The sequence below is a fragment of the Caloenas nicobarica genome, chromosome Z (genome assembly GCF_036013445.1).
Source record: "Caloenas nicobarica isolate bCalNic1 chromosome Z, bCalNic1.hap1, whole genome shotgun sequence".
NCBI lineage: Eukaryota > Metazoa > Chordata > Aves > Columbiformes > Columbidae > Caloenas > Caloenas nicobarica.
Genome location: NC_088284.1, coordinates 35,968,031 through 35,993,735, shown reverse-complemented (window position 1 = coordinate 35,993,735; position 25,705 = coordinate 35,968,031). Strand labels below are relative to the sequence as shown.

Below are 25,705 nucleotides of genomic sequence, written 5' to 3'. Positions count from 1 at the left end.
TTTTGTGTTCGAAGCTCCTACATCAGTGAGTATTCAGTTTTGCTTTTACACAACAGTGGACAAAGCTTGAGAGAAGCTGTAAAAAAATACACTCCATTGGCACCAGTTGTTTCACTTGCCTTCTTTTGTTGAAAATCAACAGGGAAAAAATGTAACAAGTTGTTCCAAAATAAATAGTAAACTCAAGCATAAAACCTTATGCTTGCTACCCTTAATAAATGAGAGCACGATGTTACCTTCATGGTTAGTTTGCTCTCATTCTACTGCAGAAAGGTGGGACAAGGTGTGAGGACAATGCAGAAGTGTCCTAGAAAGGCCAGTATTAGCTCATTGGACTTGGTATGTCATACTTGCATATATACCCTGTATCAAACATGTTGGATGCTTACAGCACTGACTGTGGTGCCTTCTTGTTGGGCTGATGTGTACTGACAGAAGCCAGCAAAGCAAAGCATTCAAACTAGCTTTTTTTCAGAGGGAAGAGGCACCACCACCCATCTTCTGTGAGACAGAGGGGCGAGGGTATTTCACCCCTTGGTTACAGACAGAGATGCTCAATTTATACCTCCAGAGTATTTGCTTGGGCATATTTGTTGTGTCTGTTTTGTCATTTCTGTTAAGTAATTTACAACCTGAAACACTGGTATTATAACCCAAAGTTTGTATTAAGATTAGGATTTTAAGTCTGCCCATTATGTTTATGTTTTGCAAAGTAAAGTGATCTGATATTGGACCCCTTCTGAAGCCTTGGCTGAAAAGAGGCTCAGAGGCTGAGGATAGTCTGTTGAGTGAATATGCTTTAATTTTTCGCTTTAAAATTAAATCCTGATGCTTCCTCAGCTGTACTGTTAGGCTTTGGCTGTTCAGCTCCTTGTGAGATGCAAGAAATGTGGGGGTTTTGAGCTGCTAGACACCTGAGGGGTCTCAAGTCCAGAGATACATGATGGAGACATAAACCTTTCCCCAGTCTACTTCATCACCTTGGGCAAGCAGCTGCTCTCTTCGGTACCATGACAATGCAAATGGGCACGGGAGGAGGAAGCTTTGCTTGCTGTTGCCATCTCTGTTACTCAGAGGTACAGATGTCAATTTGCTCAGGCGTCCTCTGCTTTCCGTAGCAGCAGTGGGAGGCCAGTGGTCTGTTGCAGCCTGTGAGAAAGCTGGAGAGATGTGTATGCATGGACAGCAAATGCTCTCTGAACATCCATTTCTCTTGAGAGCTGAAGGAAAGTTTGTCACCCAGACTTACTGGCTGGAATATGCTGGCTTAAGATATGCAGATCTAAATAGTTTTACAGCATTTCCTAGTTAATAAAAGAAAATCAGGAATATGTTTCTTCCAGCAGGGGATAGTTGGATTTAAGTCTTGGCCCTTTCAAAGTGCTGGAACTCTCCTAGATTTTAGGAGGATTAGGCCCTGTGCCACATTTTGTTTGGTTCCGCAAGACTTGTGTTGGCATTTTTTTTTCATTAAAAGCTTCATTGCATGATCTGGTGTGGACAGGCCCCATTTTCAAACAATGATTCTCAAAAGAGAAGCAAAGAAAATGAAAATATGAGGGTTGCCTAAAATAACACTTCCTTCTTTTATTGCAGATACGTATTTGGGCTCGGAAAGAGGCAGTTAAAAATGGGTATGTTGACTATGCTTTAAATATCACAGGCCCAATATTTTCATTTCTGGAAGACTTACTTAATGTCAGCTACCCTCTGCCAAAGACAGGTGAGATTACTTATTTTCTTAAATGCATCAGAAATGGCTGCCGATGGTATAACGTTCACAGAAGCAATGGGCTCTTTTACAGTAGTCTCTTTTTACAGCTTACCACACTGATGGAATAAAACCCCTAAGGTTTAACTCACTGAATTCGCCTTTCTGCATCATAGCTTTTATTAACCTGTAGCTCATCACTCTTTGCTTCACATCACTCTCGTTCTGTTAAAGCATCATTTCCTAATGATGGGGCAGATGGGGCTAAAAGGTGGTTAGAAAGGAGTTATTCAGTCACGTGGCTGTTTCTGGGGTGCACAGACCTGGTACAGGCAAGTCCCTAAGTCCTCCTAGCAAATCCTTGCTTGCGGTAACCCACGTCTCCCCAAAGCATTCCTTGCTTTCTTCAATATGGCCCTGTCTTACCTGTGAGCTGCCTGTATGTTCCTGCACATTCCTCCACAGAAAAACACTCATACAGGAAAACATTGCTTCTGCTTAAAATGGACTTCAGGTAAGTTGGTTACGTCAAGCTTCAGTCAAGAAAGAAGGGTGCCATCATGTGGTTCACTGCACAATTTGTCCGCTACTTGGACTTGGACTCCCAAGTGGGAACATGCTCTTCTATACAAGTTGATAGAATATTGAGAGCACAGAAGGCAATTCTTAGTTAAAATGAATTTTGACCTGCCCATGATCTTAGCGGATTGTAGGACTGTGGAGGAAGAATTTCCTTCCTTTCTTGACTAGATAATTTGGTGGTTCATCAAATCTGTATGGCAGAACTTGAAAGAAATAGATTTACATCTGTGTAAATGTGTTATCTCCCAGTGTATTTAGAATAACACTACACTTATGGAAAATGTAATATATGCAGTCATCACTTTTAAAATTCTGTTATCTTGGTAATCATACAAGCTACTTAAGGGCTGTAGACAATTCTGTTCAGCAGCAATGCCAATATGTTAATTAATTAGAACAAAAATATTACAAAACTGAAGTAGAAGAATGGCATCTTAGGCTTCCTGTTAGGTAAGATTTCAGTTTCACAGAATGCAGTAATACTGTTACAATCCCCACTGTAATGACATCTGGTACTGACCGCATTTCCCACTGACTTTCTTTGATGTTTTGCTTAAAAAAATCAATGCAATTAGGTCAACCAAGAACAGCTCCTTGTAAATGCTAGAGATTTCTATTGTGAACTCAAAATGTGAAGTGAAGAACAAACACATTTATTAGAAGTATTTAAATGTTTGTCTTCACCTTTTAAAAATGCAGTTATAAGTGAGTTCTCTTGCCCAAGGCTGGCTAGATGAATTAACTTTGCTGTAGGCCTGAGGCAATATGCCCTGCTGAGATACAGTCTAGCTTTGTTGGAGTTCAGCACCACGCACAGGTTAACAGGCTCATGGTCAGCTGGTTTGGAGTACAATCTTCTGTCTGGTTCCAAAATGCTCTATAAACCTTTTGCAAATTTTGCTCTTTGCTGCTGAGTTTAAACAGTATCTCTTTCTTTGAGATCCTTGATGTTCATCCATAGCCCTTCTCTGTTTTGTCCCGCTCTTGCTTTTGAACTGGAAAACTGCTCCCTGTGCATAAGGCAGAAGGGGAGTGCAGAGCAGCCATGCTATGGAAACTGAGACATGATGTTTCTAAGGCTCCTTTCAGATAAGAGCAGAAAGGATCCCCCTTCTCACAGAGCTGAATGAGCAAGATTGTGCGTGGGGTTTTTTTTTGTAGTTGCTAAGCTGAAGAAAGAGGTATGATCCTTCCCAAACACTTGAGAAACACATAGAGAGATCTCTGACAGCCATAAGTGAATGTATTGGTAGAATACAGTCATCATTTTTGTTCAAAACGTTTGTATGTACAAGATACAGTGCAGATCTGGGCTTCATGGGAATTTATTATGTGGCTCCCTGAAAGAGTGGCAGTCAGAGAGGAAAAGTATGACAAGAAGAAATTTTACAGGGCATTTGCAAGAGCATTGCCGTAATATAGCAAAGAACCAATAAAATGTATTATCCTTCAATTGCACACTGAACCAGTGTGAGCATTAAAATCATGTGAGCATTTTGCTTCCGAATTTCAAAGATACCTTTTTTTTTTCCTTCTCTATTTGAATCAATTTAGATCTGGTTGCACTGCCTGAGTTTGGAGCAGGTGCTATGGAAAACTGGGGGCTAATTACTTTCCAAGAATCATCATTGATGTACCTCCCAAGTGACGAATTCACAAGCAGAAAGGCAATGATTGCCATAATTGTGTCACATGAGCTAGGACACCAGGCATGTGGTAAAAAATTATGTACATTTTATTGTCTATGAGTGGTTTCCTTACAGTTGCTGATGATGCAGTCACTAATTAGTAGAAGAAATGTAGTGAATTAACAGTAGGGAGTGTGAGTACTAGAGGACTGAAAGATCATGTGTTCAGTTAATAAATCAATATTAAAAGCAGATACCATCATATTACAGATGGCATACTGACTGCACAAGACTCATTGACACAAAACCATAAATGGACTACTTATTTTTTTTCTTACTAGAAAATACTGTAGGATGTAGGGACGACACAGTTCTCTCTATATTCAACATACTTAGTACTTCAGTGGGAGAATTAATGGACTTCATAAGCATTATTCTGTAGTGGGAAAGCATATTATTGCGAAAGTAATGTATTTTTCTGTAAGAAACAGCCTATGGTATGACAGAGCAAAATCAATATGAACACACTTTGCACCGTAGCTGGACCTTTGTCCAGCTGTCACAGAGATTTTCAAATTTTTTCTTACTTGGTTTGGAATGATAATGCAGTTTCACTTTTTTCTTAACTATGTTTAATTTACTGTTGTTTGCTAGAGCAACAAGTGTTTGCACTTAGTTAACAAAATTAGTGAAAGAGTTTAACTTGGCTAGTGCACTTGTATGCCCTTCTGGCAAAGTCTGTAACTTTTCAGACCTTCAGATGAATGGAGTGTTTTTATTGCAGGCAAATAAAACAAATGTCAGTAATTTATTAAACTTTATTGTAAAACAAAGTTGTAGTTCAAGATTTCAAGAATTAACAAATAAAATAGAAATCTGCAATTGAATAGCTTTTTGTTAAATGTGAACTGCCAAATATGACTACATAGCAACTGTTGTGGAAGTTTTATTGCTTGCCAGGATAGGCATTTGCTGATTTTGGAAATTGTTGTTTCCCAAGTTCTGTTTATCAGCGCCCTAATTATTTCCTTTTGTTAAGAATGTGGAAAAATGTTTTTGTAATTGTTTGATGAATGTCCTACTTTTAATCATAGACCAATCTTTTAGATCTTTAAATTTTATTGGGAAGTGTTTAAAATTGGATAGAGTAGAAGAATGACATAAAACTCTGACATCTATAGTAACGGTATGAAATTGTAGGTGAAACAGTTAGAAATTAACTGCCCTGAACCTCTGACCTTTTCCAAGATGCATCTTTTTCTACTGAACTTTCACTATCTGAAGGAATATCTAGCATTTTATCCATTCGACATGTACACATTAAATAAAGTTACTTCAGCATAGGTATGTGTGCTGAACATGCAAAAGTGAAAACAGCAATTCGAAGAGATGTTAAGACATTTTTTTCTTTCTGTTTAAGTGGTTTGGAAATCTTGTTACAATGAACTGGTGGAATGATCTGTGGCTTAATGAGGGACTGACATCTTACTTTGAGTACCTGGGAGCAACCTTTGTTGAACCCAAGCTTTCACTGGTAAGTGCTAATGCTTATTGAATCATAGAATCATTTTCATGGGAAGAGACCCTCAAGAGCATCAAGTCCAACCATAACCTAAATCTAGCACTAAGCTATGTCCCTAAGAACCTCATCTACCTGTCTTTCAAACACCTCCAGGGATGGTGACTCAACCACTTCCCTGGGCAGCCTGTTCCACTGCTTCACAAGCCTTTCCATGAAGAAATTTTTCCTAATATCCAATCTGAACCTCCTCTGGTGCAACTAGAGGCCATTTCCTCTCATCCTGGAACTTGGCAAATGTGACGCCTGTCTACAAGAAGGACCTGAAGGAGGACCAGGGAATTATAGGCTTGCCAGTCTGACCTCAGTGCTGGGGGAGGTGATGGAGCAGGTCATCCTTAGTGCCATCATGAGGAAAACCAGGCGATCAGGCCCAGTCAGTATGGATTTATGAAATGCAGGCCCTCCTTGATCAACCTGATCTTCTTCTATGACAAGGTGACCTGCTTATTGGATGAGGGAAAGGCTGTGGATGTTGTGTACCTAGACTTTGGTATAGCCTTTGACACCACATCACATAGCATTCTCCTGGAGAAGCTGGCAGCTCATGGCCTGGATGGGTGTACTCTACGATGGATAAAGAACTGGCTGGATGGCCAGGCCCAAAGAGTTGTGGTGAATGGAGCCAAATCCAGTTGGTGGCCGGTCATGAGTGGTGTTCTCCAGGGCTCAGTATTGGGGCGAGTTCTGTTTAATCTCTTTATCAATGATCTGGACAAGGGGATTGAGTGCACACTCAGTAAGTTTGCAGATGACACCAAACTGGGTGGGACGGTTGATCTGCTGGAGGAAGGGCCTACAGAGGGATCTGGACCAGCTGGATCATTGGGCTGAGGCCAACTGTATGAAGTTCAACAAGGCCAAGTACCGAGTCCTGCACTTGGGTCACAACAACCCCAGGCAGCGCTACAGCCTTGGGGAAGAGTGGCTGGAAAGCTGCGTGGTGGAAAAGGATCTGGGGATGTTGGTCAACAGCTGGCTGAACATGAGCCAGCAGTGTGCCCAGGTGGCCAAAAAGGCCAACAGCATCCTGGCTTGTATCAGGAACAGTGTGGCCAGCAGGACTAGGGAAGTGATTGTGCCACTGTACTCGGCGCCGGTGAGGCTGCACCTCAAATACTTTGTTCAGTTTTGGGCTCTCATTACAAGAAAGACATTGAGATACTGAAGTAAGTAAGACAAAGTAGGAAAATTCCAGCATGCAGGAAGACAAGGAAGGTGCAGGAGATGTGATCTAATCAAGCCATGGCATTTGTAACTTAAGTCCCCTGGGAAAGCCCAGCTGGTCTGGATTCTTCTCTGGAGGGTTTCCATCTGCTGGGGGCTGTCATCAAACCCAGCTCTTCAACAGCTGGTGCACAGGACGGCTGGACAGCTGTGATTCTTCAGTGAGAAGGAGTTGGTGTTTTGCCCTAGATCTATCATTCAGCAAACACAGCTTTCTCTCCTGGCTTCTGTAGCTGATGGTTTGCCTCCCTGCTTGTCCAAGCTCTTTTCCAAGTACCCCCTACCCAGGTACCTTTACTGAGCAGTGAGTAAGTTGGGCCATTTTGAGTCCGTTTACCCCACTGGGTCCGTGGATATCTGGTGGTGGATAAGTCATATGTAATGCACATGGCTAATCAGACAGCAGGGTAAAACTCCTTCCTGTTCCACCCAAATGGAATAAACATAAATCCCACAGCATATCGGAGAATCCCATTCATCATTAAACTCTGAGACGAGAGAATAGGTGCTGCTAATTGTAGCCATGAGATGAGATGTGCTCACCTGTGTAATCATGGATGTCTGTGCACGGTGCCCTCAGCTTCTGAAAAAAGGATAAGCCTTTAGTCTGGGCAGGCCCGAAACTGCAGTGAATCCACTCTGCTTTTCATTTTGCTCAGATGAAATACCATTCATCACTTCCCTTCTTTAGTTCACCAAAGTACTTAATTACATGCTTGATTGGTAACTAATACAGGAATGTCAAACAAATTCTGTCAGAAGGTTTTTTAGGTCATGGGATATGCCAGCCCCCTGCTTCAAGCTTCAACAACAGCTCACTTTATTCTCTGTAAAGCTATATTTTAATATTATTGAAAAGCATAAAGGCACCAAATTTTAAATTAGAAAAAAGTCTTTGTCTCCTTTTTAATTTAAGCTTTTAGTTTAGAACGTTTCCCATGCTCTGTCACCCTCAAAGTGCTAAAGTATTTCCTGTGTTCAGGCAGAGCCTCCTGTCCCATGGCCTCTGATCCTGTCACTGGGCATCACTGGAAAGAACCTGGTTTCACTTTCTTTGTACCTTTCCTTTGGAGATCCCCTGAGCCTTCTCTTCTCCAGGCTGAACAGTCTCAGCTCTCTCAGCCTTTCCTTATGTGTGAGATACGCCAGTTCCTTCAACATCTTTTGCTGGAATCTCTCCAGTATGTCCATGTCTCCCTTGTTCTGGAGAGCCCAGAACTAGTAGTAGTACTCCAGATGTGGCCTCACCAGTGCTGACTAGCGGGAAGGATCACCTCCCTCAGCCTGCTGGCACAACTTCTCCTAAGGCAGCCCAGGTTACCATTAGCCTTCTTTGCTCTAAGAGCACGTTGTTGACTCATGCTTGATTTGGTGTCCAGCAGGACCTCCAGGTCCTTTTTTGCAAAGCTGCTTTCCAGCTGGGAAACCCTCAGCATGTACTCGTCTCTGGAGTTGTTCTTTCCCAGGTGCGGGACTTTGCACTTGCCCTGGCTGAACTTCAAGAGGTTCTTATCAGCCCATTTCTCCAGCCTGTCCAGGCCCCTCTGGTTGGCAGGATGACCATGTGGGGTAGCAGCCACTCCTCCAAGTTTTGTGTCATCTGCAAACCTGCTGAAGGTACACCCTACCTCATCGCCGAGATCGCTAATGAAGATGTTCAACAGAACTGGACCTAATATTTTCCCCTGGGGTACACTGCTAGTCACTGGCCTCCAACTAGACTTCACACCACCGATCACCACTCAATTACAAATTGAACCTCTAAGATTAAATTTACTGGCTGGTTACAGAGAGAGAAATAATTCAACAAATTTGATTGTATTAATTCAAAGCCTGTGCTCTTCTTGAAAAGTAGAAGTGCTCAAAGTGGCCTGCAGTGTTTTAGAAAAAAATGTATGTTTTTTTTTTTAATTTGGTTAGTTGGTTTTTGTTGGTTTGTTTGAGGGGTTTTGTTTCTTTTTGTTTTGGTTTGGTTTGGGGTTCTTTTGTTTTTCTTTACCTTTGTAACTATAGTATTTTCCATCCGGTCGTAGGAGAGGTACTCAGCTGGGGGAATGAATCATCATATAATAAAAAGAGAACTTCATTGATTTGCACCAAAGGATCTGTTTTCCCTCCATATTTGTCAGCGGGTGGCAGCAGAAATGCTGCATAGTTAAGCCTTGCTACTCTTAGTAGTTTTTAGGTTATTACTCAGTGTTGCAGCAGGAGAAACAGGATTTAGGAGAAAAATGCTGCCATATTAATGACATACAGACGTAAATGAGATACAAGTTTTCAATATTTGTTCATTTGCTGTTCAATATAGTTGACTTATTTTTTTGCTGAGGATTACACTGTCATTGTCTTTGCCAGGCTCAAGCCCCAATCATCTCAGATATAAAATTTTCACTGCCCTGATTAATAATGTTGTGTGTGGAAAATGTTATGATCGGATGTAAGGTCCCTTTTAGTTCATTGGAAAGTAGGATAGCGGGAAAAAGGATCGTTCTTTGTTTATTGACAGACTATTTCTGTTAGTGCTAATCCTATAATGACATTCTCTCCTGAGAATAATTATTTTCTCTTCAGCTCACGTAGATTTGTCTTTTTCTTGCAGGATAAAATCTTTTATGTTCATGTTGTACAACCTGTCTTAAGGGAAGACAATGAAATAGGAGTTCGATCACTGTCAGAGAGCGAAGACAAGATCAAAGAATCATTTGCTTTAATGTCTCTGTTTGACAGCATCACATACAACAAGGTTAAAAAATAAAAAATTCTTCCAGTTTCTTGTGTATTCTAAACCAACGGTAGGTTAAACTAAATAGGTTTGAGAGTAACAGTGGAATATTCTGTTGAATTACAATGCTTTTTTTAGGTAGTTTTATCTTTCAATATTGGTTTCTGCTGCACAGACAAATATATTTGATGTTGCAAATCTATTTGGCTATGAAAGAAACAGTGAAGACATATTAAAGCTCCTTGAAATATGAAGCACAGAAGTAGCCTGACTAACTTATCTGGAATAAAATTTGAAAAAATATTGCCATAATGGTTGCAATAATAATTCACATTTTCTCGTAACTTTTTTTTCTGCTCCAGGGGGCTTCTATTACCTGGATGCTTTCCTGTTTCCTGTCTGAGAAGTTGTTTATCAGAGCACTCACAGTAAGTTTGAAAAACTAACATCTTCCATCTTGATTTATGATCTTGAAAATTACAGTTGCACAAATTACTGTTTGTCTTACTGGTGCTTTTCATTTAACCCTCATGAATTCTGATGGTTCTGTTTGTTTCTATACAGTTGTATCTGGAAGAATTTTCCTTCTCAAACGCTAACCAAGATGATCTCTGGACCCACATACAGATGGTACTCATTTTGTCTCTAGTATTCTTGCTCTGGTATTTGGCACAGTTCAAATTTAGGGTATATAAAGTTTGTAGAGGACTGCACTGGAATTTGGCTATCCCTAGTGCAGTCTTTCCCTTGCATAACATTTGCTATGCTTGCTCTTTCGGCTCATGTCTTCACAAGTGTTTATTTGGCTGCTTTACTGCACCTGAGATCAGTGGAAACACGTACAAGGGGTAGAGAAATGAGATGGGAAATTAGGGCCAAGTGGAGTTTTGGGTTTCATGGAGGTTGCCTAAGCCTACATGAAATGGCATAGTCTATTATTCTGGAGCCTAATTTTTGCCAGGTCACTGTGTGTGATGCTCTGGGCTTGACGATCCAAGATGCTGATATGTCACAGACCCAGCAAAGTCTATACCCAGGGCAGTAACTCAGCATTTCACCCTTTGCTGATTTTGGCAGAAATCTGAATAAGATAACAGATGATAATAATAGGTTTATTTTTTAAAATTCCACTTTTCTATTCCTCTAAAAAAAGACTTGCATTGTGTTGCAGACTCAGTCGTAGGTTAAGAACAAGAGTGCCACAATTTCAGATATGCAAGGCTGTCTTCTGGCAGCTTTATTTGAGTGAAATTAACAGATTAAGTCTGTCATAGTCATACAGATGTGTAAGTATGTTAACACTAAAAGAGAATGGTTAGCAGTAAGGTTATAAGAATGAGAAATGTAATCTCAATATTTCATAATTCCTTAAAAGGCTTATGCTGTGTTTGTATTAATGTCAGTAATGGCCTTTTCACTTTGTTATATTGATTTTTTGCATGAATCAAAGGCCAGCAAACTGCTTATAAGGAGTTACATTTTCTCTAACATGTTAGAACAACCCCGAGAGTGTTAATGAAGCAATATCAGAAAGTACCCTGTTTATCGTAAGTAATAATAATGATAATTGCTGTCTCTCTTGCAGGTTGTAGATGCACAGGATGAAGTTCAGTTGCCAGCATCTGTAAAACAAATAATGGATTCCTGGACATGTCAAAACGGGTTTCCAGTTTTAACATTAAATCTAACCACTGGCACAATCAGTCAGGAACAATTTCTTAATAAAAAAAATGAAAACAGTACTGATTCTTACAAGTATGTTTGGCTTATGTTTTTGTTACATGTTTATGCCCTGGTTTCTTCCAGGAAGTTCTTCCATTAGGACATTATGTTTTGACCATCTGATTTTTAAAATTCATGTTTTTTCATGTCATGGACTGTCAAGTAAAATCTGTTTGACACTGGAGTTTGCACTCGTTCTGCCAGCCACCCGTTTTGCCAAAAGGTTGCTTTCCTCTGGACTAGTGACTTTTCCAGGCACATAATGGCTTTGTAAGGACAGGCATAGGCCATGAGAGGGTTGCAGGGCAGGAGTTTTTCCTGGAAATTGATTTCCTCATCCCTCAGTTGCACGGACTGGCAACCTGGATGAACCATGCTGTAGCTTCTTTCCAGTGCACATATTCCCAGTCTCTTCTGCTTGGCAAGGGCAAACGAGTTGCATTTAAGTACTTCTATAAATGACCCCTTCTCAGAAAATGCTGAGTACCTGACATGCAGCTCTAAGTTCCTGACAGTGAGCACTGCCAAGTACCTGGTGCTTTTGCAAGCTGTGCTACTTATTCAGATGCCTAAAAACAGTGGTAGAAGGATCTGTCTTTGGTCACCCACTCTGGAAACTCATGGCTAGAGTTTGAAATGTCATTAAATTCAGCAGCTCTCATGAGTGTTGAGATACATGGGCAGGGCCCATGAGGTGAGTTCTCACACAGGGAAGAAGCATAAAGGAGGGCAAAGCCCAAGGAGGTTTTCCCTGGATGCTATTGCTGGTCATACAAACAGCCAAAAGAGAAGTTTTGATGAGAACCACAGAGTTTCCTTTGCTTCCAAGCTCCAGGAAGTGCAGAGAATTTGTCCATTCAGTGTCTTTGGTGAGATCAGATAAGGAGTTTTAAGTTACAAATGTTGAGTCCTTTACTGCAGTCTCAGCAAGAGGCAATAGCATGTGAATTTAAGCAAATCCAGGAGAGATATTACAGAATTTTTCATTTTTGTGAGCAACTTTAGGGATTTGTAGCTTTCATCTGTTTTTGACAGAAGGTTTACATTCCCTCAGAAAGGAAATTACAGTTGTCGGAATTAGAATTGTATTGCTTGCCTGGAGCCTTTTTTTTAGTAGATACCTTCTGAGAAGGACTTTTGTGTTCTCCAGAAATAGGGTTAAGTGTAATAAGTGAGGAGAACAAAATTAATGCCTGAAGAAGGAAAGCCAGAGTACAAAGATACAGTGGTATTCAAATACTTCCCACTGAACAGTAGTCTAGATATGAGTGACTATTCAAATCCATGTTAAAACTCCCTTGTCTTTGCTGAACCTAAGTGATGATACAGCAAAAGTACCATCTGCTGAGGTTTTGTGTACCAGAGAGGAGAGGAGGTAGATGGAGATTCTTTCAAGAGCTCACTCATCTGCAATCTAGTTTAGCATCAGCTGTCAGATGTTGGGTTTTTGTATTTGTTTGGTTTAGTTCTCTTTTTTTAAGCATAAGAACTAATTATATTATGTCTTTGTATGTTTGTTTGTTTGTTTGTTAAGTAACACATGGATTATTCCTGTTTCTTGGATGAGAAATGGATCATCCCAACCCTTAATGTGGCTAGATAAAAGCAGCAGTAAGTAATGTATTTGTTCACACATGCTAAAAACAGCTGATAAAAACCCAGCTAACACTTCTATAAACAGAATTTGAATTGAATAGGGAGATAAAACTTAATTACAGAAATGCCTATATTTATTGTGCTAATTTTATGTTACAACAGCAATAAATTTTCAAATAGGTTAATATACTGGTTTTTTCTATGTCGCATCAAACTTCAGCATATTTTTTTAATAATATGGCAGAATGCATATTAGGAATAGAGATTTCCAGAATAATATCGATTTTTTCATTTTGAACACAAATCCAAACTCCTAGCTCTTCATGCTTCTGTATTATTCTTACCCCAGCAGATCCCACTGGTCTTAATGACAGTTTTTGAGTAAAGTAGGATCTCAGCTGTGGTATATCAGAAGATGATCAAGCTCAAGTAGTAGATATGAAGGCTGAAAAAGATTAAAACTGGCAGTGTAAAGTGACCCAGCATTGTCACACATGGATAACTGTAAAAAATGGAAAAATAATATTTTCAATACTGTGTGATTTAATTTGTTTATTCAAATTAAATACAAAAATTATCTTCCAAAAAGAGTAAAATTTTAAAAAGTTTTAAAGACTTATAATAGAAAAATGTATGTATGGGTGTCTCCATGGAATGAAAAATGCAGTTCTTTCTCATCTTGGTGCTTTCCAACAAACTGTGGCCTTTCAGTACTTAAAAGGGACTATAAGAAGGATGGGGATGGAATTTTTAGCAGGCCCTGTTATGACAGGACAAGGAGTGATGGTTTTACACTAAAGAATGGGAGATTCAGGCTAGACATCAGGAAGAAATTTTGTACAATGAGAATGGTGAAACACTGGCCCAGGTTGCCCAGAGAGGTGGTTGACGCCCAGTCTCTGGGGACATTCCAGGCCAGGCTGGACGGGGCTCTGAGCATCCTGATGTAGTTGAAGATGCCCCTGCTCATTGCAGGGGGGTTGGACTAGATGAGCTTTGAAGGTCCCTTCCAACCCAAACTATTCTATGATTCTATGATATTTTGAGAAAGAAGAAATGTAATAATTAAAATGGGGTGATTATTCTGTTTGGCAAGTCAACCCTGAACTCCATCAGGTTTTGAATCTGTTACAAGGAGATGCAGAGACTGATGTGTTTGTGGAATGCTTAAGAGCAAAACTACAATATCTTGTGTGTGCATCCCAGCTCTCCACCCTCTGTTTGCAGTGGTTAGAAGGTACTTTCCCACTTTTTGAGGCAGTAAGCTTGAGTGATCATTTCATAGTATATGGACAAGTAAATAAGCAAAGAGTGGATGTTTACTCCTCTGAATGCTTTAGGTTTAAAGTTAAAGAAACCAGTGACTGCTAAGGTGAAAAATGAGAAACTTTGAAGAAAAGAATTGTTAGGCAGGACTTGCTTGGAATGATTAGTGTCATGTGCTAATTTTTTTATTACTAAAGTGATAACAGATCCATTAATTCACCCATTACATGACTTAAGAGTGACAGAAGTTATGAGAAAACCCCAACATGTTGCATCTGCCAGTAGGGACTACGATAAAGTAGAAATTCAGGATTAAAACATGTTCCACTTGTATTTGAAAGCCATGTATCAAACTTAGCAGACACTGTTCAGTCAAAGAACTTGCATTCATGTTTTAAGATGAAAAAATAGTCCTTTTTGACTTTTCAAATCAAAGGAACCAAATGGTTTCTTACAAAGGTAGAAATGTTAAAGGTAGTTTTCAGTTACTATTTTGTTCCTGTCAGGTGGAAGAGGCTTCTGGTGGAGAACTGTTAATGCAGTCATTCAGAGGTATTCATGAGCATGGTTTTGGTAGATGAAAATGAGGGATTTGGTACAAAGCACAGTTTTAACTTCAACTTCAGAATAGTTGATGCAGTGGCATAATGAGGAAACATCTCAAAACCAATTTTGTGTATGTGTGTTTTTGCTGCAAAGATATCTTCAGGAACTAATTTACGTTACTTCTGAACAGGCTAAATGAAACTCCAGGCTACAAGCTGGGCTGCTACCAGTAGCCAAGCGTGTTCATTCAGTGCTGCACTGTACAGGGTTAAAAGCCTGTCCTGATGGTTTAGGATTCCTCAGGCAGTGTCTACATACTTAAATTCTGCCCATAAAATTGTGTAGATCAGTGTCCCTGAGCGATCTATGTCTGTGTAGCAAAAAAAGACGCACTAGGAAGAGGATGCTGTTATGGTAGATCATTTCACTCAGCCTGGGGAGTGGAGTTTTGCTGTTTTAGCTGGATCTCAAAATGCTCTTGATGATGAGCAGAGCATTGAACCGATATGCCATTATCCGGGAAGTACTGCTAGTGCCGCATTCTGCCCATCCATGCTGTTTTTAAATGGTTAAGCCAGTATCTGTCCTGTACCACTTTTCTCTCTCATTTACCTTTTGAAGATGACTGACGATGAACCCTATAGTACCTACTCTGTCAAAACACATTGAAGTCTCAGTCTTCTGTTCAGAGTGGAGCAGTGCTGGGCCTAGGCTACTCACTAATATTGACTTATTGTCTTAAGAGAGTTTACCATCTTCTTAAATCAGGGTGATCGTAGCCAATTAAAGCAGCATGTGAATCCTTTTCTGATGAGGCAGCTCAGAGCCTTCAAGGCTGCACTGGCTCCTTCAGATGTGCTGTCGGTCATCAGGAGCAAGCGATCAGACAAGCACACATAAAGGAGGTAGCAGTGAGATTAAATGGAACTGCAGAAAGAGGCCTTTAGTGAGTGAGGTAACTCAGAGGGACTACAGGACATTTATTTAAAATAAAATTTTTGTTCACTTGTTTTTTGCATAGACTTAGCTGGTTTGATTTCCTTGATCTGTGTTGATGTGAATACTGGTAGACGGTCAGTTCTTCGGTAAGGTACTGAGCGATGTGTTTGGGGCAGCAGACATGCTGGGGTCTATGTCCTGCAGCAGGCAGGTGAGAGTGTTGCCCCTCATCCAGACTGTTTATTCTTGGGTAACCTTTCTTAACTCTCCCAGCTGCCTATGAGCTAAAGGGTAGGAGCGAAGTGGGTCTTCACCTTCCCCTTTGCCATCTCAAGGTGCTCAGTACCTGAGGGGTCAGTTGCTTTTTGAAGTTCTTCTGCTGTGCAGAGCAGAGATCACAAATGCACAGAGTTTTGTGGGAGATTCTTTTTGAGTCCAACCTCAAAACTGTCTCAGATCTCAGAGGAGCACTGAGTCCAGTGTTTATAAATGCAAGAGAATTTAGGAGCGCACAGAAAATAAAATGATACATTTTAATGTCACTTTACAGAAGTGTTTCCTGAAATGCAAGTGTCGGAGTCAGACTATGACTGGATCCTGCTAAATGTAAATTTAAGTGGCTACTACAGAGTGAACTATGATCAATTAAACTTAAAAAGATTAGCACGCTTGCTTGAAAATGATCCAAAGGTAACATAATATTTGTTTTCTCAAGCTTATAAACAGATTCTTTCCATTTATCTCTTCTTGCAGTTTTTTACTAGTAATCACATTGATGAAAACCTGGAATAATGAGAAATTCAGGTATCACATAAGAAGAAATGATCCACTGTTTCATCGCTAAAGTCACTGGCAACCTTCCATAGCGGAATACGAACAGGCCCAAATAGTTTCACATAAGCATGAAAAATAATTTCACATGAGATGGCATTCTGTCTTCAAAGTTGTCTTAACAACTTGTAGTTCTTCCCTTCTCTTAAATTTGGCACGAAGAGTTATTGGTATAGATGTGTGACTGAGCTTTATCTGCTGTTAGGTAAACACGGAGAAGGAAAGCTGGGAGAGAGCTTTTTATTTCCCATTTCCTCAAAGCACAATGTTTCTGCCAGTGAAATTAAAAAAAAAAATCATCTGACATGGGTTTTTTGCTTCTTCTTGCTTTTCTTTTTTGAGAAAGATTTTTCTTAGAAGTTCCAGTCAGTTCTACTTGGGCTCTTTAAGTCCTGTACATACACTACACTCAGAGTAGATCTCATATCACCTCTGACTTAGCACAGCTTGGGCTGAAGGTGAAAGCAGTACAGAGCAGCCTATACTTGTGGCTGTATATGGGTCTGCATAGTATTTAATGCTGCCTAACCCCAGAGTGAGCCGGAGGCTCCAGTAGTAATGTGATCTCATTGGTTTTGGTAACAATGGTGAGAAAGTTTAAGCTTTCAGCGTAATAGTTATCAGAGCGGTCAGATGACTTCTCCAGGAGGTCTGTACATGAGGCCGATCAGAGCACGCAGTGTGGTTAAACCTTTATTACAGAACACTGGCTTCTTTTCTGCTAGAGTTTTTTCTTTCACAGCAAATCTAAGTCAGCAGGAAAATAGGTGTGTGCTGACATGGGACTATTTTTCAGCACCGGTCAGTGGGAAGGTTTGCTGGAGCAGCAGCCAAGCTGAAGGGGCATGGAAGCAGGGAGGAGATGGGGAGGGATGAGGAGTCCTCACGAGAGCATGAGCTGTGGTCAGGGGCTCACCCACAGCTCTGCCTCGGTCATTTAATTCATGATAGAACCAGACACCCTGCTCTGGACTAATCTGAGTATGTATTCTGAACTGAAGCCTTGAAAAGAAAAAAAAGTACCAAAATTATGTAACTAGGATATTTTTAGGAAATGTAGCATTTCCATATTTTAATTTTCATTACAGCATGTAAGTAAGAGGGATCTTGAAATTCCATGCTTAATGAACTGTAGCTGTATATTTTTATATATAAATATATTATGTAGCTATATATTTATATAGATAAACTTCCCTAAAAGCACATACATAATTTCAGCTTAAAATGCAGCATCCATTTTATGATGTTTTATAGAAGATTTTGGCTTTGAAAAAAAGTGTTAGGGACTTGTCTTATCTTTCTGAAACATAATAAAGCTTTTTCAGACTCCAAATGACATGTTTAGACCTATTAACACTACATGAATCCTTTCTGCAGGCTATTCCTGCTGTCAGCAGGATCCAGCTGATAGATGATGTTTTTGCACTGACAGAGTAAGTATGTTTCTGTATGTCATAGAAAATGATTAAACTACATAACTGCAGTAAACATTGCTACTTCTGCTTTGGTTATTCCTACCCATATGTGCCCTGTAAGAACAACAGCTGTTTTGGTAAAATGGTGGGGGAGTTAAGTATTTAATCCATTCATCTGTCAGTGCTGAGTGATTTCTTTCAAAATTTCTTTTTAATTTTTATTCCAGGTCTTAGGAAACCTTTTAAATAATGGCACTGTCTTGAGTTTTTTTCAGGGAGTGACCTATATCTGTTGTAACAGAAAAAAAGATTCTGAATGAACATTCTGAATTTTCCCTGATTTATTCTGAACTATCTCAGCCATGCTGAAATAAGAGCTATGTATCACTCTTAACACCTCTTTCATTTCCCTTGCTCATGGATGACTTGGTTGTTCATGTCTGTGGTGCTAGAGAGGTCACCAGTACTGTAGGGAGCTGAAGAAGCAATAAATATGTCTGTGCCTCAAACGTACCAGAGATCCCAAGAACATCAGACACCTATGATGTGGGAGCTCAGGGCAAAGGTGGCCCAAGCATATTCAACCCTGTGAAAGTAGCTCTGAGAAGAAGAAGTAAAAATGCCCATTCCCCCTCTCATACAAATGTCCTTTCTCATAAGAGAGCTCAAACCTAGTATGTAATAAGGAATATAACTGTGCTTCTATGGAAGTACACTAGAAATGCTCCTGTTCTGGAGGAGAGGAGCTTGAATTGGAATTTTATCAGGAAAGAATGAATTCCTTACGAATTCCACAGTGAGGCACATAAGTGCCTTGCTGAGGTTGCTAATTCCAAGGATAGCATGCATGTGAACTAAATTGTTTGATTTTTACAATAATGTATATTCCACAAAAGAACCTGTAATGAAAATATGTTGTTTAGCAAGAAAAATACAAATGTATTGTAGCTCTTAACACAGCTCTTTTACTTGCTTTTGATTTAGTGAAACTGAAGCATGCTGTAAATGTGCCTCTATTGTATCCTACAGACACTAGCAGAATACAGTCTGCATAATGCCATGCTTACTGCCACGATTGTTCTATAACTTTGACAGTGGCACTTAAAGGCACCACTGTTTTGTATTTATTTTATTATTCCAACATAATTTCTAGGTCACTTTCCATGCAATATCCTGACGTTTTATTGTCAGTTTCATAAATAAACAGAAATTCGTGGTAGGTAATTAATGTGAATAGGTACGCTCAAGCATGAGGTTTTGTCTTGAAACAGATTTGGATACATTCAGATTGAAACAGCACTTGAACTAACAAAGTACCTTGCCAAAGAAGATGAACTCTTCGTATGGAATGTGGTTTTGTCAAACCTAGTACCTAAGAATTTGGAAAGTACTCTGAAGAACTATGAATTATATCCACTTTTAAAGGTATCACCTTTTTTTTTTTAGTTATTATAGCAAAGATGCTAGACTATTTAAATAAGTCAGAATAAAATGAATATAGTGAAGACTATGATGGGTCACAGTTCTTGTCATGCTCTTTGCATGATTTCGTCAAGCTTTTTTTGTTGTTTTTTAAATAGGAGGAGGTACTTATGTTTAAAATATGTGAGAACTTTTCCATCTTTTTCTCTGAGAATGAGCATTTGTTTTCTTTCATAATGAGTTCTAAGGTCCTAGTGATGTGAAGTGGTAAATTCCATGTTTGAATGGATGTACAGATGTATTGAATTTTAGACCAAATTTATATACTTTGTTTTAATGTGCTGTATTGTCGAGAAATTAATAGCAGTAAATTTTTAGGATAAATCTAAGTAAAGAACAATACAGTAAAAGAAAAACTTGCATCTAAATTAAAGTAATTTTTCTTTCCCTTCTTTTAAAAGAAATACCTTTTAAAGCGAATGTTGCCAATATACCATTATTATGCAGGTTTTATTCATCAAGATGTTGATGCTTTGGAAGATGACTATTTTGCTCAGTAAGTATTCTGCTTTAATTTGACTGTAACTGAATTGTGATTTTCACTGTCCTATAAATGTGGGTTAGTTATGATGACACCTCCAATGAAACTGCAGTATCACAATAGCTTGGCATATTTTCAGTCCATTTAGTGGGCTACCAGCTTTTGTTTATGCGAAAACAGGCTCAACAGGCCGCTGCTATTAATAGTTGGGGAAAAACTGAACAGCAGTGAACGTCAAATGTGATTTATGAATCAACCACTAGAACTTTAGAATAGTTCATTTTGCAAGGCTACTGAAGCCACAGTCTTGAGTATCAGAATGATTTGGACTAGATGCAACCAGTCTCTTAAACTACCAAGAATGATATAAAACAAACAAAAAACTATAGTAGGTTGGTCATCTCACTAATGTTTGTGAACCGTGATGTCAGGAACCCATTACTGGTAGTTCATTTTATTATTTTCATTAAACCTTAACTGTTTTTAGTAGAGGTTCTCCTGGCTTAATGACATCATGTGCTGAAACTGTGCTGGTCAAGCACAGTTCAAGTACTCCAAATGTGGAATACATATCTTTTATTCTTGCTATTTTGGCTTCCTTTCAAGAGTGTATTTGGAAAAACTTTTTGGAACAGCATGCTGGCTGGGCCTCCAGGACTGTTTGAACCTGTCATCTGAGCTGTATGCTAAGTGGATGGATGACCCTGAGTACAAGTAAGAATGATAACATGTTCTTAGAGGTGTGCATGCCTAAGGGAGATGAAAAGTTAAAAGGCTCTGACATGGGGGAGGCAGAATGAGAAATACTCCTGTCTGCTGCTCTTCTTTCTCGATAGAAAGATAGAACTTAAGCCTAACCGTGCCCGCCCCCCCCTAACCTATCCTCTTCCCCAGATCCCAGCTTTAGGATGATTTCATAATTATTGCTTTTCACATGGACTTTAGAGGCTGGAGGATGCAGATTTTTGTCATGAAGAGCAGAATCTGTTTAGCTACATAACAGATGAACCTCAGATGAGGGCTAATATCCCATATTGTCCAGTCTCTTTGCTGCAGTACAGCCTTAAGGTTATCCTGTATACCAACTCAGTTTCTAAGCTTCTTTTAGCAATACCAAGTGAAATGGTGTTTGTATGATACAAACATCTGCCCATGGTGAGCCCATCAAATTGCCTTGCATGGGCTGTATTTGCGTAAAGAGGTGCTGGGAACAGCTCTCAGTTCTTATGCTGATATTGGAGCCTGGCAGTCAGGTTCCTCCTGGTCTGTGAGGATGGAGTTTGGGCTCTACCAGGAGCAGACTTCCTGTATTTGAGTATTGCATTGTTAAAGAAAATTTCCGATGTATTGAAATTCTTATTTTCTTCTCCTCCCTCTTTTCTTTTTATGCTTTTCTATGCAATAGTTAAATAGTATTGGCAATGGTGAGTGAATATTTAAAATTTATTATAATTTTTATTTGTTGGAATAAATATTTTGTTGTTACTGGTATCTCTGTTGATGTATGTAGTTGGTTAAGTTAACTGAACTTGTACTTTTATGTTTGTGGGTTTTTTTAAAATAGCTTCATAGTGATCATCCTCATAAAAACCAAATTGTTCTTCTCAGCTAAACCGAGAAGTTTAAATAGCCCAAATACATTCTGTTATGTTCCAGAGAGATATTCTTACTATCCCGTACTAAAAACAACAATGCTATGCTGAATTCTCAGGTGGTTTTCAAACCAATCACCTATCTTCTCCTATTAATAATATTTGAAATAGGTTTTTTTCCTGGTGGAATACTACATAACTTATCTGAGTTAAAGAGCTGAAAAGTCTGTGAAATATATTAGCTGATCTGTTTTTGAATTAAATGGAGAAGATTAATTTTGCTGTCCTTCCTGGCAGTGAGATAAGTTCAAAGGGACTTCTCAGCCTTACCCTTCACAAAACTATAAGTGTGGAAAAAATGTAACTATGAATTTTATTAAGTGAAAAAAATGATTAGGTTTTAAGGCAAAAAAAACCCAACATGGGAGATAGGACACTTCTTAGGTTTCAAATGACAGTTCACAGTTCCCGTTCAGTTAAAGAGGAGGCTTTTCATATGCTGGATAGAAAAGGGCACAATAAACTTTTGACTCATAGTTCACAGATCCCTTTAAATGTCTTTATGTTCTCCATTCTGAGAGCAAAATTCCTAACAGCACACTATAGCTGTTCCGCCACAGGTGGAACCCAGTAGGATTCTCACATCCGTGGAAGGGAGTAATGCTTTTCCCTGTCAGATCAACTTTCAGTTGAACATTTCCAAACAGTTCCTGGCAGAACTTAACTGGACTTGATATGGTGCATTTTTATCTATTCCATGGAGATAAGAGGCCAAGAGCCATGATTTCCAGCCAGTTTCTCAGTTTAACTCTTTTTAAATTATAGGAGTGGAGCTCACTAAATTAATGTAATCCGTGTGATGCTGTTACTGGCTTGTCTTCTTTTGAGAAAAGGAAGTGAGTCTAGAGGGAGAGACAATTTCAGTTATTTACTAAAGGTAAATAACCGTATACTGCTGTTGCCCTCAAAAGTTGAGAAATCACTATGTCACTTCTGCATTGGTTCCAGGAAAATTTTGTAAAATAATCCACCCTTCTTCCCAGCAGCTTTTTGCATCTTCCCTAAGATCCAGAAATGAGACAATCCTGGCAGTCCAGTAATATCAAGCCACACAACCACTCCCAGAAAAAAAATATCAAGACTAATAAACCCCACTTCCCAATCTAATATAACCTCAAGCTCCAAAGTCCCACTGGACCACAGTGGACTTCCTCTGTGAACTACACAACACAAAACACTTCAGGGCCGCCATAGATGTCACCAGCCAGTAGACCATTGTCCCATGCTGCCTGCCTTCGGCACCAAACATCAGAGCTGCAGCCAAATGGCACACAGAGCTTGTCTATTTGCTCTTCACCCAGAACAACTTTACACTCAGTAACCAACATTTTCTTGAAACTATTGGAACAGCTGCAGTAGCAAAATAAATAGCTGTATTTTAGCCAAAGCAGCTTTACCATGTTATCACCCTACTGTGGCCTCTTCCTGCAACATTATGAAATGATTATTAAACAAATTACTGGACACTGTAACTCATATAAGACCTGTCGTAAATGGATTCCTCTCAGGACTATTCTTTACCTTGACATAACCATTCAACCTCAGTAAGTATCATTCTTGGTGGCACATCCCTTTATGTTCCAGAAGATATCCAGGTAAAAGAATAGAAATTATTTTTTGCAGTAAATAAAGAACATGTCCACACTTTCTGTATGATGCCAGTGAAATCCTCCCCCCCCCCCCCAAGACTATCAAAATACCTGCATCTTGCATTTTTACTTCTTAACAAGTGATGTCTGTCACGCAAAACACCTGACTCTATCCCCCATTCCCACTAGTCCTTCTGAGTTTCCAGAGTTTATAGCTTGTCTCTACATTTTGAAGATTACTGTCATGTAGCTTTCCTCCTGACTAATATTGTCTCTCTTTCTGCTGGTATCATTCCCGTTTTCTCTAGGATAATCTATCGAAACTCAGAGGAATTTTTCTGAAATTATATTTAAATTTGGATTTGCTGCTTTCAGTTTGAGGCCTGAAGAATGGCTTTTGTGACCAGAGATTTCTCTGTTTTTCCAAGTCTATCTGGTGGAAGACAGTTTTTATAACTCTGCTTACAATCTTGGTCTTATGTAACGCTAAGCAGATAAACAGTATCATTGGGAAGTTAAATGTTTCATTTGTAGCGATGAGACCCATTGTCCTACAGAGAATTAATCCAAAATACCATTAATTTAAACTGTTTTCAGATAGCCTGAATAGTAGAATACATTGCTGTCACTGGAAAGTGTTGACAATGTCTTAATGTCAGGAATACATCATTGACACAGGAGAAATTTTATGTTCAGCCTTCGCACATGGAGTATTACAGTGATAATGTCTGCATTTAGTTTCTGTTTTTAAATTCATCACCACGTTGAGGACCCTCCCCTGGGGTGGGAGTAATAGGATGTTGCGTGGACAAATGTCCCTTCTGTTTTCATTTGTGCTGCACATGGCTCCTCCCACTGTATACATTCACTGAAGAAACTTCGAAAGGGCTTGTCTGGGATGATGCTTACATGCAGCCGCACACTCTTTAATGGTGTGATCCACGTCCTTGGCTCTGATGTGAAACAATGGCATTGACACTGTATGTACACAAAATAGCTTGGTCCAATTGTTCTAAAAGATGGTTTTGGTTTGCCTTTAAACTGCATGCTTTTAAAATGTTTAAATCATGAATAAAGCAAACAAATTTTCTAGCTTTATTTAGATTGCTATTTTATATTTCCTTTCTCGTACCTCTTTTAACTGTAAATAAGCATCTGTTTTCAGTTACATGTTAACTGTTGGTTTTGACTTTACAACTATACAATACCTTTAAATCATATTTTGCTTTGCAGAATTCCCTTTTTAATTAGAAGAACGGTCTGCTGCTATGGCGTTGCAGTGGGAAGTGATAAGGAATGGAATTTTGCATGGGAAATGTATAACCATTCTGACACCGCAGAGGAAGATAAAGACATCCTGCTCTCTGCTATGAGCTGTGCCAGAGACTCATGGTTACTTTACAGGTGACCTTGATCAAAGTATATATTTGTGTATATAGATCATAATCATAAGAACACAAATACAGTACTGCGCAAACCTGGGGGAGGTTTGCCTGCCCCAGAAGCATACGTCTTATAGACCACTGGAAGAATCTTAATAGTTTTCTTATGGAGAAAGTTTGATAAACAGGAACACAAATGATCCTTCTGCTGGTACAACATCCCAGGTGCTGGTAATCATTTGCAAAGGGATTTCCCAAGCTGGTAACTACTGTGTCATGTCAAACACTGGGCTTGTCTTCTGTCAATATATCTAGTGACCTTTTTGAACTAAAATTATACCTTCAGGCTTTTTAGAAGACTATGGCAACACATCCCCTACTATAATTACATGTACGGAAACGTGCTTCGTTTTTGCTTTAAGTGTATTTCATGTAGTTTTTTTAACTTGGAAATCATTTGCTGCCCTTACTCTCTGCACTGTAACAAAAAAATAATTATCATAATTTGCTTTGACATTTCCCCCTACCATTTATGATTTTATGCAGTTTTCCCAAACTTCTTCTCCCCTGCTTATTTTGTTTCCAAACTAAAGTGTCATAGTCTTTTTAGCCTCTGTGTGGAAGCCAAATCATCCAGGTTAAGGGCAAAACTGAAAACAGACTTACTAGCAAGCTGTTCACCATTTGAAGCCAGGCTCACACTGCAAAGTATTTTTTTTTAATTTCCAGTTTAATAAAAGCATAGAATCATAGAATATCCTGAGTTGGAAGGGATCCATGAAGATCGTTGAGTCTAACTACTGATTCCATGTGCGGCAATCTAAAAGTTAAGCCATATATCTAAGAGTGTTGTCCAAACTTTTCCTGAACACAGTTTGGAATACTGTGTTTATCATCTTTCACTGACATACATATAAAATCTTTTCACTTTATCAGCAAATACATGCTGAAGGTGAATTCTTTAATTTGTCATGTCCACATTACCTAAAGGATTTGTCAAAGAACAGAAATTTGCCAGTAATAGCCTAAAGAATGATCATCCAAGAATTGGCAGGTGCTGAAAGGGTCCGAAGCTCTGAAAGTAGCAGAGATGGTTTTCCTGCCAGCCACCTGCTCTTGTGATAGAGGTCATTTGAGAAGGTAGACTAAATATGCCTGAGAAGAAAGAAAGATGGGTTCCAAAGAGATTTCCAATCAGCTGTGCTGATTTTCTACCTACCTTATGGTCCTTTATTGACTTTGTCATTGGCACAGGCCAGCACTGGTCCCTGACAAGTTCAGAGAGTCGTGATGATCTCCTTCTTCCCTGTGTCTTAGTAGTTCATAAGCCAATCCATTTCTCTAAATGCCACCCT

At 39.3% G+C, this 25,705-nt stretch overlaps 1 protein-coding gene across 1 annotated transcript in view; it reads left to right on the top strand.

The window, feature by feature from the left end:
- The window catches only part of LVRN (laeverin), a 39,899-nt gene that overhangs the window by 9,526 nt on the left and 4,668 nt on the right, over window positions 1–25,705 (top strand). Inside the window, exons 4-17 of the mRNA XM_065656659.1 lie at window positions 1,597–1,723; window positions 3,848–4,002; window positions 5,342–5,455; window positions 9,327–9,470; window positions 9,812–9,877; window positions 10,014–10,079; window positions 11,035–11,204; window positions 12,706–12,782; window positions 16,069–16,208; window positions 17,727–17,782; window positions 19,036–19,189; window positions 19,648–19,742; window positions 20,334–20,441; window positions 24,202–24,372. Of these exons, the coding sequence (XP_065512731.1) occupies window positions 1,597–1,723; window positions 3,848–4,002; window positions 5,342–5,455; window positions 9,327–9,470; window positions 9,812–9,877; window positions 10,014–10,079; window positions 11,035–11,204; window positions 12,706–12,782; window positions 16,069–16,208; window positions 17,727–17,782; window positions 19,036–19,189; window positions 19,648–19,742; window positions 20,334–20,441; window positions 24,202–24,372 (1,643 nt within the window). The remainder of the gene's footprint in view (window positions 1–1,596; window positions 1,724–3,847; window positions 4,003–5,341; window positions 5,456–9,326; window positions 9,471–9,811; window positions 9,878–10,013; window positions 10,080–11,034; window positions 11,205–12,705; window positions 12,783–16,068; window positions 16,209–17,726; window positions 17,783–19,035; window positions 19,190–19,647; window positions 19,743–20,333; window positions 20,442–24,201; window positions 24,373–25,705) is intronic.